The sequence below is a fragment of the Salmo salar genome, chromosome ssa03, assembly GCF_905237065.1.
Source record: "Salmo salar chromosome ssa03, Ssal_v3.1, whole genome shotgun sequence".
NCBI classification, from domain to species: Eukaryota; Metazoa; Chordata; class Actinopteri; order Salmoniformes; family Salmonidae; genus Salmo; species Salmo salar.
In genome coordinates this window covers 59569525-59587777 of record NC_059444.1, presented here as the reverse complement: position 1 = coordinate 59587777, position 18253 = coordinate 59569525, and the positions used below count along the sequence as shown (strand labels likewise).

At 43.2% G+C, this 18253-nt stretch overlaps 1 protein-coding gene across 2 annotated transcripts; it reads right to left on the bottom strand.

Moving 5' to 3' along the window:
- Window positions 1-246: 246 nt before the first annotated feature.
- Window positions 247-5818, bottom strand: LOC106600987 (alpha-2,8-sialyltransferase 8F). Of its 2 annotated transcripts, none has more exons than XM_014192811.2 (7): window positions 5085-5818; window positions 3421-3504; window positions 3180-3257; window positions 2193-2337; window positions 1986-2098; window positions 1794-1886; window positions 247-1632 (listed from the first exon to the last, which is right to left on the bottom strand). In XM_014192811.2, the coding sequence occupies exons 1-7, from the start codon at window positions 5168-5170 to the stop codon at window positions 1155-1157; spliced, it is 1077 nt and encodes a 358-aa protein (XP_014048286.1). In that variant the 5' UTR covers window positions 5171-5818; the 3' UTR covers window positions 247-1154. The 2 variants fall into 2 exon arrangements, with proteins under 2 accessions (XP_014048286.1, XP_014048287.1); XM_014192812.2 differs by having other exon boundaries at window positions 5533-5818.
- Between the last annotated feature and the right edge of the window lie 12435 nt (window positions 5819-18253).

Genomic DNA, 18253 nt, shown 5'->3' with positions numbered 1-18253 from the left:
TTTTTTTAAAGGAATAGTTTCACCATATTAAAACGAGAGTTCAGTTCACGTAACAGGTTGACCTTAAAATGACGGCCAGGTTTTTTTTTTACCTTAAAATGAATAACTAAATCATGTGAAATAAATCATCTTCAGAAATGACTTTGTTAAAGCAATGAAATAACTAGGGCTTTACAATGATGGTGAAAATTGGTTAAGTGGGTTAGAATCTTTCTTGAAGTCATAGAGGGTGCACAAAGGGAGATCTAAAATTCAGAAGTCTTTATTCATATAAAAAAATATGATTTCTTGAATTTTCCATGTGCTCTACATTAAAGGGCGCTTCATTTAATTTAGCAGTCTTTTAAAATTCAATATTGGTGCACAATTTCTACTTAAAATATCAAAGAGACAAAAAAGGGACTCATTTCATGGAAGGACCCAGTACCACATTGAATGTATTATACACTATGTCATAATGAGATATGATAATTAATCATCATCGATATTAAATATAAATCTGAATGTAACAGTCCAGCTAAAGATTGCCCAATCCAGGAGGTATTAGATTGACATGACCATACATTCAGTTAACTCTTAAAGGCTCGCATGTGGGTTTTTAGGCTACAGTCAGGAAGGTGAGTCATATTAGGCACTACACTACCTACACTACCTCTGTAGTTGGGAAGGCCTCATCTAAACCATACATGTTCTAAAACACGTTGTATTTAAGTTCAACAAAACAAAAACATTCTCTAGATTCCAGCTGGAACACTTGATGATAAATACATAATTGTAAATCTATACAGTATATAATATGCATATTTCATGTATTTACACCCATTTTGGGTACAGTGCAAATGATTTGATTGCGGATCAACCTGTTCTGCAAACTCTCACACTGAGAATCTACAAATGGCTGCTGGGGAGACTAAACGTCCTAGCCTCCCCCTTGCTCCTCCACTGTGACCAGACATACGTCACATAAAACATGCCCCTGTGCTGAATAGCAGAGTGTTCTGGGCCAGTTGGGGCCATCCCATCTGGCAGGTAGCAAAGACATGACTGGGTAAGTGCATGACTGGGTAAGACTCCTGAGAGAGCCTATAGGAGGGCCCTATGTCCCTGTTGTGTCTGTCCTAGCTGTAGGTAAAGTTCCGGTAAAGGGGTGGGGCCTACCTGGCCGCGGGCGCACACTCTCCCAGGTGTATCCTAAGCACGCCCTGGCTGTGGAGTCTTAGCAGGTGGTCAAACTCAGCGGGCATGGCGTGCACCGTCTTCTTACTCTGCCTGTCGTCGTAGTAATGGTTGGCGAGGGGCTGGTGTCGGTGGGGGTGTTCATTAAAGGGCCAGAACCCGTAGAGATGCACATTGGAGCACAGCTCCAGCGCCAGGCTAGCCACGATGAGTCCTGTGCTGAGGCGTACCGTCCGCAGGCCCTGGCCCTGCCAGAAGTGTGCCAGACTCTGTAGGTACTCTGGGTTGAGGAAGACGGGCCGCAAGGGGCTGTCAAAGTCCTGGATGGTGTAGAGGGCCCGCAGAGACACGGGCGTGTTGGGGCCGTACGAGAAGGCTGGCAAGAGCATCAGGGAGTCGCCATAGCTACGCAGGTTCTCCACGAAGGGCCGACGACGCTCCTGCAGGCCCCCATATCTGAGAGAGGATGGGATGGAGAGAAAAAAGAGAGAGGTGAAGAACAGCTGGAGGAGATGAATTTGACCAGCACTAGAATATATGATCAGGTCATTTCTTGATCCACCATAAAACACCAGGTGATAAGCAGTATGAGAAGCCCAATGAGCTCCGAAACTCACTTCTCTATGAGGATGCTGGGATTAGCTGTCACCAGGTCTGTCTTGTTGCCCACGTCTCTCTCATAGCCGTTCTCCAGAGGAGGGAGGTTACACCTGAGAAAGGGAGACAGAGGGAAGTGGTCAGTGAATTTGTTTCTAACAATGTTTGAGAGGAAAAGGTAATTATTGTGGAGTAAGTTTTCTGTCTCACACCTGATAACAAACTGGGCGGAGTCGATTTTCTCTCCACAGCTGCTATTAGCTAGGATTCCACCATTCCCAACGACAGAACACGTATCCCATGTTGTATTCACAAAAGGATTCTCCTGTAGGCAACACAACATGTGTCATGTCACTCTCTTTCTTAAACACACACTCACACACTAATCATTGAGGTGACACTGGACCAGAGCAACAAACCTTAGCAAAGGTGCTGAACAGTTCAGGGGTCACCTGAAGAGGCTTCCTCTTCTCTCCATCGTACACAACCTTTGACCCCAGAGGAGTGTTGGCCTGTGTCACCATAGCCTTGGTGAGTCCATGACATCTGTTACTCAGAAGAGACCTGAGAACACAACAATAACCTTTTGATTATAAGATAAAGACACAGTATTAAAAGCATACTGTAAATTAATCATGTACTTCACACACACATTTCTCTTATTTTGAAACAGTCTGGTTGATAACTTAGGTATAAAAACCTACTGGTGATAAATGTAAGAAAATATCAGATATAGGAATACATAAAGAAGGCCTCATCTTCATCTGATATAAATATACAAATTGGAAAGGGATGTTTATTGAAAAGTATTGTCTTTTAGAAATTCCTTCCTTTCAAGTGTTTATTCATTTACAAAGCTCCTTACAGTTCGCTTTGATGTTGTTTGGTGTTGTTTAAGTCTCTCTATACTCTTTACTAATTCTGGCTTTACTAAGCCAGAATTAGCCTGCGGAGACAGGAAGCTGAGGAAGATAGCCTTGAGAAGGAAAATACCCACTGACTGACTGACGCAATGTGTCGCAACAATATTACATCTGACCTCTACTTCTACTGCTACTAACAGCATGAAGAAGTAAACGCTAACATTTCACAGGTCACTCCTCCTGCTTTGAAGCACAATTCCACATGCTTTTGCTTCTCAATCAAATGTATTTATAAAGCCCTTTTTACATCAGCCGATGTCACAAAGTGCTGTACAGAAACCCAGCCTAAAACCCCTAACAGCAAACAATGCATCTAGCTGATCAAGGGTGTAAACAGATGCAAACGCTTCTCATTGTTCTAGGAGTAGAAAGGAAACATCCCCTTTGTTATGGTTAGTGACCCTCACAAATTGGTCTTTGGCTAATCTTGGTTGGCTTTTAGTGGGGTTCAGAGTCTGGGTTTATAGTTTGTTTATATTTCACCTGAAATTTCTGAACTTGTCCTCCTGCTTCTTCCAGCTGTGAGAGTAGCGCTCCACCACTTTTTCAGTAACTGTATCCCTTTGACACACACACAGACACACACACGCACACAGACACAAAACAGAGAACATGCAGTTATGAACCATATAATGAAGTTAAGAACAGTGGAGAGACAGATGAGGTGGTTGTTGAGCAGAGAGGATTGTGGGTAGTGGTTGCCAGGGCGTGTATCTAGTCTCACCTGCAGCCCTTGCATGTTCCGGAGGGGACTGCCCCAGAGTTCATAATAGGATCTTTGTGGGGGGGTCTGCCAGGTTGGACATTGCTATGAACACAAACAGGGACAGAGGAAGACAGAGAGAATAGGAGGATGAGTAGACCTCTGTTTGAACCCAGTACACCACTTATCTTGTCAACGCTTGTATAGCTGCATTGTTTGCTGTTGTATTTGCAGTGTATTGCTTGAGTTTACCATGTTACCTTGAATTAATTGTGTTGATGTGGTAATTTACAGTGTGTTTACATTAAATCAATAGCTGAATGTTGTGCATACTATAACAACAACCTGGTGAGCTAAAGGGTTACTGAAGAGTTACACACAGCCATTTAAGCGTGTTTTACTGTTCAAACAGGAAACCCGAACACTTGAAGGAGTTTTACAGCAGCATTACAAACAGAAGTGCAACCCGCAAATTATCTGAATGAGAGAGCAATTTATCAAAAACAGTCTGAGAAGAAATCCAAGGGCAAGGTCAAGCCTGAACTTACTGTATACAGGTAATCCCCCTTGAAGTTTGCTATAAAGAGATATTTTAAGAACACACTATAGAGGGTGCATGGGTTTTCCTGCTCCACAATGTGACACTCTTGTGGACAGTTATTTATGGTGGGATAATTGTCATATCCTGCAGATGGTGAATGTCAAACACCACTTAGTTCTATGATTAATCTGAGTCTAAAGTCACTGTCACAGAAGGGCAGACGCTAAGCTAAAACAAATCAGCAGTGTGTTCATCAAGCGTGTTTTGGTAACAGCAGGAGAAGGCATTTTACAGTGACTTCTCAATCTCAATCTCTTGTTCTGTTCCCCTTTCACTTACTTATCTTCCTCTGCCTACAGGCGACATCTTCCTTTCCCACAGAAAACAGATCACTATTTCAAATCAATATCTAACAGAGCACACCTACAAGCACATGCTAGGTTTGTATGTTTAAAAAATATAAAAAATGGATCAAGGGGAGATAAGATCTGCTATAATATTTTTGTTTAAGTATGATATTTCAAAATGCACCAACGTTGAGCCTTCCATGTGCCTTTGCAACACCTTCCTCTTATTCTACCTATACTGTCAAATAAACAGTTGAGTTCGCTTCAGCACAAGATGTAAAATTAGTACAGGTTGTTCAGAGTTCATTAATAGTGGTCTGGTTTAAATCCACAGTCAGTTAAAGACATTGAGATTTATGATATGAAATCCATCAGCTCTCCTGGGGCACAAACTTAAGTTTCTCTCTCTCTCTCTCTCTCTCTTTTCCACCATATAATCAGGGTGTGTCAGTGGTTTAGTTAAGATACCCACAGTAACAAGCATTGAGAAAAACCAACCAGTGAACAGGCATAACCACCAAGACCAAACATATCATATTTCACCCCCTGCACAACTCTTACCTTGTTCCACTAGAGCAGCTACTCACACCAACCGATGTGAAACAATCACACATTAAAAGCAGAAGTGTGGAGACTCACTCCCTTCTGTCCTCTCTGTGCTTGTCTGGAGTATATGATGCTAGCTACCACCAGCCAGGCCTAATCCCCCAACCTAGCCCGTGGCTAAAGGCTCCAACACCTGCCCAGTCGAGAGGGAGGAAGTTGGGGAGAAGGGATGTGAAAGGAGTGGGACTCACCGGTCTCTGAAGACGTACCAGACGAGTGCAGTCAGGACAGTCCCCAGGATGGACAGGGTGAGCATAAAGCAGAACAGTCCCCTCATGCCTCTCTCCCCCTACTAGGTCCTCTGGCTGGCCCTCTCCTCTTCTCTCTCTCTCCCTCTCTCCTAGTGTCCCTCACTCAGCACTGACACATTAGTTTGTTTTGGCACCTTTCCCCTCTTTCATTTTATTTTTTCTACTTCTCATGCACCCTCCTCCCTCCCTTGCTATTTCTCCCTGATTGTACGTCACTGCTCACTCTCGCTCTTTCTGACTGGTTAATCTTTCTGTCTCACTCACTCCCCCTCCTTTTCCACCCTCTCTTTCTTTCTCTCTCTCTCTCACTCGCTCTCTCTGAGCGTTTCCAGGCACACAGCTTCTGTAAGCAGGCTATCATATCTCTGTCTGTGCCCTATAAAAATACCTCATGCGCCTCTCTCCTTTCTTTCTCTTCTTTCCCCCCTCTTTTCTCCCTCTCCACTCGGCTCCAGTAGAACTACAATGTCCGTCTTGTCCGCACGCCCTCCTTTACGTAGATTGATGTGTCTTGTTTCCTTTCATCTCTCTTTCTGGCTTCCTCTTGCTCACTCCTTCATTGAGAGCACACCATGCTCTTACTTTCTGTCCACTGTAGTCCCAGAGCTCAAGCTGTTGCTCCTTCTGCATTTTCCAACCCCACCCCTGAGCCCCAGCCTACTCTGCACTTCCCCCCTCCCTCCCTCTTCCTGTAATATCCGTCCCACCCCAATCTGAACCCCCTATTCTCTCCCCTCCTCTGCATGAAGAGCAGCCAGTAATATAATTCCCTGGTACTGAATTAGCCCAGGGTCTGCCTCTTGACTTGTGTGTATGAGTGTGTGTAGTGTATGTGTTGTGTGAGCGTCTGTTTGGCAGGGATTTATTTTTCCCCTAGCCAATGATGGTCAGAGTAGGCTAGGGGAAGGGGCTATCGGCCAATCAGATCGACGGTTTCCCTGTTCTCTATCTCGTGCCCTTTGACTGCCCCGTTCCATATCTGGCTGGCTCTGCAAGTTTACTTTCCAGGTGGTTTGCAGACTCAAGTTCAACTTTGTTTACAGCATCAAGCATCAGTTCTAAGAAGCTATTAATTAATATACCTTTTCTCACCCTGAGAGACGTTGAGAGAGAAAGAGAGAGAAAAATATATACTTTGTGTACAACGCAAAACCCCAAACAATGCATGCAGAGCAGAATATGGGCTACATCTGCTAGTTATCAAACTGTAATTCTACAACCACCTAAAAGGAAACAATGCCCACACATTCCACCACAAAACCCTCACCTACAGAGAGATGAACCTAGAGAAGCGTCCCCTCAGCCATCTGGTTCTGGGGCTCTGTTCACAAACACAAACAGATCCTACAGAGCCCCAGGCCAGAAAAACAGTTAGACCCAACCAAATTATGAGAAAGCAAAAAGAGAACTATTTGACACACTGGAAAGAATCAACCAAAAAACAGAGCAAATTGGAATGCTATCTTTTCCTAAACAGATAGTACACATTGGCGGAATAACTGACCACCGTGACTGACCCAAAATTAAGAAAATCCTTGACTATGTACAGACTCAGTAAGCATAGCCTTGCTATTTAGAAAGGTCACATAGGCAGACCTGGCTCTCAGGAGAACACAGGATATGTGCACACTGCCCACATAATGAAGTGGAAACTGAGCTGCATTTCCTAACCTGCCAAATGTATGACCATATTAGAGACACATATTTCCAATAGATCACACAGACCCACAAAGAATTTGAAAACAAGTCAAACATTGATCAGTTCCAATGTCTGTTAGGTGAAATACCACAATGTGCAATCACACGGCAAGATTTGTGGCCCGTTGCCATGAGGAAAGGGCAACCAGTGGAGCACATTGTAAATACCACCAACATTTCTCTTTTTTTAATCTTCCACCACTATTCATATTACAACTCTTTCCACTTTTTTAAAAACATTTTAGTCATTTAGCAGACACTCTTATCCAGAGTGACTTACAGTAGTGAATGCATACATTTCATATTTTTTTCCCCCCATACTGGTCCCCCGTGGGAATCAAACCCACAACCCTGGCATTGCAAACACCATGCTCTACCAACTGAGCCACACGGGACACATTGCTAAACCACTGATAATATAACACTTAAAATGACTTTATCTTTTTGAAACATCTTTGAGTGCAATGTTTACTGTTCATTTCTAATCATTTTGTTGATGTTGTTAAATATGTTTCTTCTTACTCTTGTTTATTGTTTATTTCACTTGCTTTGGCAATGTGCACATATGTTTCCCAAGCTAGAGTGATAGAGGGCTCAGGAATGAGTAGTCTGTGCTGATGAGCTGTGTGTGATGAGAACCTGTTTGTGACATAGCACTGAAGCTGGTTCAATCACCCGGGAAACTAAAGCAACACCCCAAAATGACTGAGAGGAAGAAAGACCAAGAAAGAAAGAAAGAAAGAAAGAAAGAAAGAAAGAAAGAAAGAAAGAAAGAAAGAAAGAAAGAAAGAAAGAAAGAAAGAAAGAAAGAAAGAAAGAAAGAAAGAAAGAAAGAAAGAAAGAAAGAGATGTCCTGAGGAATAATACTGGTTTGTATTATTTGTATGAAACCTGTCTCCAGTTCTGTTACCAGTTCTGGTGGAGAGAGAGGGGGTGTGGAATACAGAGGCAAAGAGGTGGAGGATAATGTTCAGGGTTTGGCTTTAGGAAAACCGTAGGCACAATGAACAATAAACACCAAGCTAATAGAGGCCACACCTAAATCATGTGTATTATACACCATATATACAAAAGTATGTCGACACCCCTTCAAATTAGTGGAGTCGGCTATTTTAGCCACGCCCCGTTGCTGACAGGTGAATAACATCTAACACACAGCCATGCAATCTCCATAGACAAACATTGGCAGTAGAATTGCCTTACCAAACAGTCATACATGATGGGAACATTTTGACATTTGCTGTATGGTTGATGAGAAACTCCAAATTGCAAATGTATGGTCCCTTACTAGACGTCCGCGAATGTTTCTAAAATTCGCCGATGGCGGCGGACCATGCACCGGGGCCAGATCTTCCGGGAAGTCATCGAACGAAGTCTCTCGGACATTCGGTTATCAATTTATAAAATTTTCACATTTTGTTCATTTTTCCGCTGTCCCGGTAAATTCCACCAGAGGGCAAATGGAATCATATTGCAAATGTACAAAACATCACCAATCACGACATGGCCGTTTCTCCTAAACGGAAAAGACTTCAAAGACGAAACTTGGTGAGCATAGGTTTGGCATAATGGGCAGTTAGCCCCGAAAAAGATGGCGTTGAGGCCTCAACGCTTTTGAGTTAAGGCCATTTTTCTGGGATTAAAGGTCAAAAACGAAAATAGAGCGCTAATTTCACCGCTTCACATCAAAGTACATGAACCTACGGTGTCAGGAAAAAAAGAACCAGACATTTATCTATCGTAATTTAAGAGAAATAGTAAAATGTACAATTGGTGATGCTCAAAGAAATGTGTTTTTTCCCCAAAAACAGTTACAGATCCAGTTGCTGCATGTTCAGACGAATCCGTTAAGGTGGGTTTCGGAACTCAACGTGATTTCTGTGATTTTCTGTGATTTTCTGAAATAACACTCAATCATTCAACCCTCTGTAAATAAGTCAGTTCTTAACATAAAAACTTAAAACTCAAAATTCTGTAAGAGCCTACCCCAAGGAGGATATGTGTTCACTTTCAGCTTCCTGTGTCAACTGGAAGTGCCTTAAATTGAGGTCATAGGGGCTGTTTCGAAGGGTTAAAAAGGTCACATCTTTCCAAAACTTCATATGTGTGATTAGGCAACCCTCATGAACTGTAAATCAGTCATTTCTCCCAATAGATGTCAAATACAAAACTCTCTCACACACACACACACACACACACATACACACACACACACACACACACAAACACACACACACACATACACACACACACACACACACACACACACACACACACACACACACACACACACACACACACACACACACACACACACACACACACACACACACACACACAGCAAGGATGGAGTGACACAGTGAGGGGCTTAACCTGTTATGGCTAGGGGGCAGTATTTTCACGGCTGGATAAAAAACGTACCCGATTTAATCTGGTTACTACTCCTGCCCAGTAACTAGAATATGCATATAATTATTGGCTTTGGATAGAAAACACCCTAAAGTTTCTAAAACTGTTTGAATGGTGTCTGTGAGTATAACAGAACTCATATGGCAGGCAAAAACCTGAGAAGATTTCATGCAGGAAGTGGCCTGTCTGACAAGGTGTCGTTCTTCTTGTCTCTGTTTATTGAAGAGTGAGGATCTTAGCTGTCCCGTGACACTTTCTACGGCTGCCATAGGCTCTCAGAAGGCGGCAAAATGCTGAATCGTGGCTTTGCAGGCTCTGGCTGAAAAAAAGTAGCGTGTTTGGGTAGTGGCTGGTTACAGTACTGTGAGACTCAGGCTCGTGCCCGCGTCGACCGAAAGCTTTGTTTTCTTTCCTCTGTTTAGCTAAATGGACATTCCCGGTCGGAATATTATCGCTTTTTTACGAGAAAATGGCATAAAAATTGATTTTAAACAGCGGTTGACATGCTTCGAAGTACGGTAATGGAATATTTAGATTTTTTTTGTCACGAATTGCGCCATGCGTGCGACCCTGATTTACCATTTCGGATAGTGTCTGGGACGCACGAACAAAACGCCGCTATTCGGATATAACTATGGATTATTTCGAACCAAAACAACATTTGTTGTTGAAGTAGAAGTCCTGGGAGTGCATTCTGACGAAGAACAGCAAAGGTAATCCAATTTTTCTTATAGTAAATCTGAGTTTGGTGATCACCAAACTTGGTGGGTGTCAAATTAGCTAGCCTGTGATGGCCGAGCTATCTACTCAGAATATTGCAAAATGTGCTTTCGCCGAAAAGCTATTTTAAAATCTGACACCGCGATTGCATAAAGGAGTTCTGTATCTATAATTCTTAAAATTAATTGTTATGTTTTTTGTCAACGTTTATCGTGAGTAATTTAGTAAATTCACCGGAAGTTTGCGGTGGGTATGCTAGTTCTGAACATCACATGCTAATGTAAAAAGCTGTTTTTTGATATAAATATGAACTTGATTGAACAAAACATGCATGTATTGTATAACATAATGTCCTAGGTGTGTCATCTGATGAAGATCATCAAAGGTTAGTGCTGCATTTAGCTGTCTTCTGGGTTTTTGTGACATTATATGCTAGCTTGAAAAATGGGTGTCTGATTATTTCTGGCTTGGTACTCTGCTGACATAATCTAATGTTTTGCTTTCGCTGTAAAGCCTTTTTGAAATCGGACAGTGTGGTTAGATAAAGGAGAGTCTTGTCTTTAAAATGGTGTAACATAGTCATATGTTTGAGAAATTGAAGTTATAGCATTTTTAAGGTATTTGTATTTCACGCCACGCTCTACCATTGGATATTGGTGCGGCGTTCCGCTAGCGGAACGTCTGTCCCTAATAGGTTTTAAAGACACACAGAGCCTGCAATGACATTACCATAATCTCTAGGCTGTGCCGAGTTCAACGAGACGCCCCGCTTGACCATAGCTCGCTCGGTCTGAGTGCAGCGACCGTGAAAAAAGAAGGCCCAAAATGAAGCCTGGCCCTAAATTTCAGGTGCTTTTAGGTGACAGCGGGAGAACCGTTAGGGTTAGAATCACAATTCGACCCCAGGAACGTTCCTGAGATCCTCCCGATCTGTGCAAGCCTAACCTTGACCGTGTGGCATTAACCCCTAACAGTGAAAACAGGGGTGGCACAGCTTCCTGTGCCAACTGGAAGTGCCTTAAATTGGGGTCACAGGGGCTGTTTCGAAGTGTTAAAAAAGTCACATCTTTCCAAAACGTCATATGTGTGATTAGGCAACCCTCATGAACTGTAAATCAGTCATTCATCCCATCAGATTTCCAAGAAAAACTCAAACACACACACAGCAAGGATGGAGTGACATAGTGTGGGACTTAGAGACACACAGAGCCTGCAATAGGTACCTTTGTTCGAACTATCAAAGAACCGTCAGACCTAGAGCTCTGAAACCTTAGAAACCTGTTCTAGAGCTCAAGTCGATAGTGCACAGTGAGTTATGTGGCTCTAGAAGGTTCTCAGACCGAGAAACAGCCTCGTACCTTTGCAATAACTTCAATTCATTTTGACCATCACGAAAATGACGACATTTAGAAAAGTCCCAGAGTCACAAGACTTGGTGCATTGAAACCGCCTCGGCCCATAGAGACAGACCCCAACGTTTCTGTCCGATAACTCATTCAAGGACCCCGTAGCAATGCCTGGAAAATGTGGATTTTCAGCACCAATTAAGGTCGTTGCTCGGGCACCGAATGACCTATCGAGCCGAAACTCGGGATTCGGGGTCGCCTCACATAGGCCTACACATAAAGTCAGAGCTGGACCCACAGCTAGAACGTCACTACGTGTTTTACGTTTTTATTATGGTTTAAACAGAAGGCGCTGTGAATAATAGGCCTGCTCTGAAATATGTGATAGTTGGCTTCTAAACGAGTTGGAAAAAGTGGGTGTGGTGTGAGTTTGTATCAGTTTGGTGTCCGAATGATATCTAATTGACTGATGGACGGTGACTTGCTGGCTGACTTTTGTCCATTTGCAATATGTTTAAACAGTGATAGACCATCATCAAAATGACATTCTGAAATCAACACCAATGAGCGATGGAGAGGAACCAGAATCACTGCCCGGCCATCAGTTAATTTCACATTCCTGCAGTTTTTTTGTGCATGTCAAATTCATGATGGTAAATGCCCATTGAAACATATTGCAAATGGACAGCCGTGCGCCTGGTGATTGGAACGGGTTACCAGGAGAACATTTTTTAAATGGTTTTTAACCTCTCTAGGCTAGGCGGGACGAATTCGTCCCACCTACGTAACAGCCACTGCTATCCTGTGGCGTGATTTTCAAAACCTTAAAAATCCTATTACTTCAATTTCTCAAACATATGACTATTTTACAGCCATTTAAAGACAAGACTTTCGTTAATCTAACCACACTGTCCGATTTCAAAAAGGCTTTACAACGAAAGCAAAACATTAGATTATGTCAGCAGAGTACCAAGCCAGAAATAATCAGACACCCATTTTTCAAGCCAGCATATAATGTCACCAAAACCCAGAAGACAGCTAAATGCAGCACTCACCTTTGATGATCTTCATCAGATGACAACCCTAGGACATTATGTTATACAATACATGCATGTTTTGTTCAATCAAGTTCATATTTATATCAAAAACCAGCTTTTTACATTAGCATGTGACGTTCAGAACTAGCATACCCCCGCAAACTTCCGGGGAATTCGCTAACATTTTACTAAATTACTCACGATAAACGTTCACAAAAAGCATAACAATTATTTTAAGAATTATAGATACAGACCTCCTCTATGCACTCGATATGTCCGATTTTAAAATAGCTTTTTGGTGAAAGCACATTTTGCAATATTCTAAGTACATAGCCCAGGCATCACGGGCTCGCTATTTAGACACCCGGCAAGTTTAGCACTCACCATAATCATATTTACTATTATAAAAGTTTGATTACCTTTTGTTGTCTTCGTCAGAATACACACCCAGGACTGCTACTTCAATAACAAATGTTGGTTTGGTCCAAAATAATCCATCGTTATATCCGAATAGCGGCGTTTTGTTCGATGCGTTCCAGACACTATCCGAAATAGTAAAGAAGTGTCGCGCGCATGGCGCAATTCGTGACAATAAAGTTCTAAGTATTCCATTACCGTACTTCGAAGCATGTCAACCGCTGTTTAAAATCAATTTTTACGACATTTTTCTCGTAGAAAAGCGATAATATTCCGACAGGGAATCTCCTTTTCGGCAAACAGAGGAAAAAATCCCAAAGGCGGGGGCGGTCGGGGTCACGCGCATAAGCCAGTGTCCCTTGATCGGCCACTTGAGAAAGGCGATAATGTGTTTCAGCCTGGGGCTGGAATGACGACATTCTGTTTTTTCCCGGGCTCTGAGAGCCTATGGAAGACGTGGGAAGTGTCACGTTAGAGCAGAGATCCTTAGTAAATGATAGAGATGGAAAACAAGTTCAAGAAATGGTCAGACAGGCCACTTCCTGTAAAGGAATCTCTCAGGTTTTGACCTGCCATTTGAGTTCTGTTATACTCACAGACACCATTCAAACAGTTTTAGAAAATTTAGGGTGTTTTCTATCCATATGTAATAAGTATATGCATATTCTAGTTACTGGGTAGGAGTGGTAACCAGATTAAATCGGGTATGTTTTTTATCCAGCCGTGTCAATACTGCCCCCTAGCCCTAACAGGTTAATGCCTTTAGGGGAGTGCAAGGGGTCCACTGTTGGGTAGGGAGCACCCCCCACCCATGCCCATCCAATAGGGGGCGCCCCTAGTCATTTTGGACATTTTTCAAAAAATCGTTAAAAACGATTTGATTTGATGACTTCCAAGTTCCAAACTGCCTCTGGAAGCAACATCAGCACAATAACTGTTCGTTGGGAGCTTCATGAAATGGGTTTCCATGGCCGAGCAGCCTAAGATCACCATGCGCAATGCCAAGTGTCGGCTGGAGTGGTGTAAAGCGCTTCGCCATTGGACTCTGGAGCAGTGGAAATGCGTTTTCTGGAGTGATGAACCACGCTTCACCATCTGGCAGTCCGAAAGACGAATCTGGGTTTGGCGGAAGCAGGAGAACGCTACCTGCCCGAATGCATAGTGCCAACTGTAAAGTTTGGTGGAGAAGGATTAATGGTCTGGGGCTGTTTTTCATGGTTTGGCTAGGCCCCTTTGTTCCAGTGAAGGGAAATCTTAACGCTACAGCATGCAATGACATTCTAGACGATTCTGTGCTTCCAAGTTTGTTGCAATCAGTTTGGGGAAGGCCCTTTCCTGTTTCAGCATGACAATGTCCCTGTGCACAAAGTGAGGTCCATACATAAATGGTTTGTCGAGATCGGTGTGGAAGAACTTGACTGGCTTGCACAAAGCCCTGACTTCAACCCCATCGAACATCTTTGGGATGAATTGGAACGCCGACTGCGAGTCAGGCCTAATCGCCCAACATCAGTGCCCGACCTCACTAATGCTCTTGTGGCTGAATGGAAGCAAGTCCTCGCAGCAATGTTCCAACATCTAATGGAAAGACTTCCCAGAAGACTGGAGGCTGTTATAGCAGCAAAGGGGGGACCAACTCCATATTAATGCCCATGATTTTGGAGTGAGATGTTCAACGAGCAGGTGTCCACATACTTTTAGTCATGTAGTGTATGTGATGAGATTTTATCAACAAGAGATAAGTCCTGTCTTTAACTTCCAGGGAAAAGCCCCATTGATTATGAGTAGGGCTCTGTCTTAAAAGCTACCGTTAATCTGGGAAGTTGCCCAGTAGGCTGGACTGTGCAGTCTTAAGCCTCCCAAAACAATAGAGCTCTAAGAGAGGTTCTCCTGGCACATCTCACAGTATGCCCCTGTATGCCCCTGCCCATGCAAAGATCCTGCTCAGTTATATAAGGGTACTAAATGTGCTACATTATGATTATGTGTAGTAAGGCTAATAAAAGATAATGAAGATCAGTCTGTTAATAACACAAACTAGGACTAATAGTGTTGTTAATGTTGGAGCTCACTGAGGCCATGAGGGAGTATAAGGACAATCTGACAGTGCTATTAGCTAGCTCTGTGTAGGCAGGGAGGAAGGTGAATGGGTGAATTGTGTAATGGTTTTGTGAATGATGACTGGTGTCTCTATGCTATGCTAGGCTCATGGATTCAGTGATTTATGTAAGCAGCTGGGCCTCCCATGGGGAATGTGTGCTATGTGTGTGCTGTGTGTTCCATTGGCCTAAGCCGCTGTACCATCTGGGATTGACGGTGGTCAGGAGGAGGGGTGGATGTTATGTCCTTCTAGTTCCGTTGTGTCATTTCCTATTGCAGACAGAAGAATGGACAGACGGACAGACGGACATACACGGACACACGCCGACTCTTCTATCTCCTATACACAGATAACAGTATTTCCTCTCAGATAATAATATGTATCCTTTCAGGATAGAAGAGGGAGTTCTGGGAAAGCTCTCTCTTCTTCAGATTGTATGAACTATGAACCTTGTATAGACGCAAGATAAATTACCCTAGAGCATGAGGCCTGTGGGGAGAAGTACACGGCAGCATGCATGCCTACAAAAATGATATGATAGGAGCAGGATTGTGAAGCACTGATAAGAACAGACAGCGCCAGCTTGGAACCCTAACAACGAAAGTAGCAGGCAGCAACACTGAGTATATAATATGCTAATAGTAGAAGGAGGCAGTGTTCTGTCTCTCTCTCTCTGTCTCTCTCTCTGTCGCTCTCTCTGTTGTTAAAAGTATCTAAGTCTCATCTCATTTTCCCCGTGTTACATGCTGTCCCACACACCACTCCAAGCCACATTAATTCCTTCTTATTACAAGCAAAAATTCCTTTTTTTCTAAGGGCACATTTCTAATCTTATTAAAGCCTCGCTCTCTGGGAACAACCTGCTCTCCTCTCCCCCGCCTCCCCCACCTCCCCCGCCTGACTGAATAATTAATAAATGATCAATCTAATTCAATTGAGTATACTGATTAATCTATTATTCAACAGAGAGAGGAGGAATCAGTCCAGTACACTCTCGATAAATTATCAAGATTTGTGAGTGTGTGTGTGTGTGTGTTTACTGTTGACCTACTACAGTAGATTTGTGTATGGATAAAGGTCTGTTTGAGAGTTCTAAGTTTATCATGAATGGTTTTCTGTGTATTTAGGTGAGTGTGTTTTGTACCTGTGTATTTGTTTAAGTGTAGATAAGTGCTGCTGGTCTTGATTGTCAAGGTGTTGGTTAAGTGTTGCTGTGTATGTTTCCAGGCTGACATAGCCCAGCTGTTGCACACAGGGAGCCTGAGAAAGAGCTTAGCTGTGGGGGTGGGATGGAGGGATGGAGGGGAGGGGCAATTACTTCCTGCCTGTGCCCATGTGACATCACACGGCATGGCTGGGCAGCTTCTGGATAAAGGACAGACGGGAACAAAAGGACCCATTGTCCCCTGGCAAATCAAATCAAATTTGATTGGCAGCATGCACATATTTAGCAGATGTTATTGTGGGTACAACAAAATGCTTATGTTCCGAGCTCCAACAGTGCTGTAATATCTAACAATACACACAAATCTAAAAAGTAGAAGAATGGAATTAAGAAATATATAAATATTAGGACGAGCAATGTCGGAGTCCAGAGTATAAATATATATGTATATGATGGGATGTATAGACGTTATGGACAGTACAGTGGCTTGCGAAAGTATTCACCCCTCTTGGCATTTTTCCTATTTTGTTGCCTTACAACATGGAATTAAAATTGATTTTTGGGGGGTTTGTATAATTTCATTTACACAACATGCCTACCACTTTGAAGATGCAAAATATTTTTTATTGTGAAACAAACAAGAAATAAGACAAAAAACTGAAAACTTGAGTGTGCATAACTATTCACCCCCCCCCAAAGTCAATACTTTGTAGAGATACCTTTTGCAACAATTACAGCTGCAAGTCTCTTGGGGTATGTCTCTATAAGCTTGGCACATCAAGCCACTGGGATTTTTGCCCATTCTTCAAGGCAAAACTGCTCCAGCTTCTTCAAGTTGGATGGGTTCCGCTGGTGTACAGCAATCTTTAAGTCATACAACAGATTCTCAATTGGATTGAGGTTTGGGCTTTGACTAGGCCATTCCAAGACATTTAAATGTTTCCCCTTAAACCACTCGAGTGTTGCTTTAGAATTATGCTTAGGGTCATTGTCCTGCCGGAAGGTGAACCTCCTTTACAGTCTCAAATCTCTGGAAGACTGAAACAGGTTTCCCTCAAGACTTTCCCTGTATTTAGCGCCATCCATCATCCCTTCAATTCTGACCAGTTTCCCACCACCATGCTTCACTGTGGGGATGGTGTTCTCGGAGTGATAAGAGGTGTTGGGTTTGCGCCAGACATAGCGTTTTCCTTGATAGCCAAAAAGCTACATTTTTGTCTCATCTGACCAGAGAACCTTCTTTCATATGTTTGTGGAGTCTCTCACATGCCTTTTGGCAAACACCAAACGTGTTTGATTATTTTTTTCTTTAAGCAATTGTCACGTCCTGGCCAGTATAAGGTTAATTGTTTTTGTAGTTTGGTCAGGACGTGGCAGAGGGTATTTGTTTTATGTGGTTCGGGGTGGTGTGTTTGTGTAAAGGGTGTTTGATTTAGTATTTCTGGGTTTTTGGTTGATGGTCTATGTGGTTGTATTCTATGGTTAGTCTGGTGTGTGTGTTTCTATGTTTGGTTAATTGGGGTTGGGACTCTCAGTTGAAGGCAGGTGTTGTCTATCTGCCTTTGATTGAGAGTCCCATATATTAGGGTGTGTTTGTGTGTGTGATTTGTGGGTGATTATTCTGTGTATAGCCTTGTGCCTTACCAGACTGTTTATTTGTCGAGTGTTCGTTTTTCGTGTTTTGTTATTTTGTATGTTCATTTTTGAGAGTAATTAAAAATCAAGATGAGCATTCACGTACCTGCTGCGTTTTGGTCCTCATTCACCGACAACAGCCGTGACAGAATCACCCACCACCAAAGGACCAAGCAGCAGAGGAAGGAGCAGACGGAGTTCGAGTTGGACTGGCGGGAGAAGTGGACTTGGGAGGAAGTTCTGGACGGGGCCGGACCCTGGCATCAGGCTGGGGATTATCGACGCCCGCAGTGGGAAATTGAGGCAGCCAAGGCGGAGAGGCGGTGGTACGAGGCCAAGTACGCGCTGAAGGAGAAGCACGAGAGGCACCCCCAAGAAATTTTTTGGGGGGGCAAACGGGTAGTTTGGCTAGGCGTAAGAAGAGCCGGAAGCCAGCTACCCGTGGTTATATGGAGGAGCGTATGGGGTGGAGAGCGCTATGTTTCGCTGAGGAGCGCACTATCTCACCCATACGCACGCACAGTCCGGTGCGCGTTATTCCAGCCCCTCGCAGGTGCCGTGCTAGAGCGGGCATCCAGCCT

Excerpts from the sequence above, each read along its gene's own strand:
- LOC106600987 (XM_014192811.2), bottom strand. The coding sequence starts at position 5,170 with ATGAGGGGACTGTTCTGCTTTATGCTCACCCTGTCCATCCTGGGGACT. Across the intron at positions 3,258-3,420 it reads GGAACATGCAAGGGCTGCAG|GGATACAGTTACTGAAAAAG; the intron begins GTGAGACTAGAT and ends TGTGTGTCAAAG. Across the intron at positions 1,633-1,793 it reads CCCAGCATCCTCATAGAGAA|ATATGGGGGCCTGCAGGAGC; the intron begins GTGAGTTTCGGA and ends ATCCTCTCTCAG.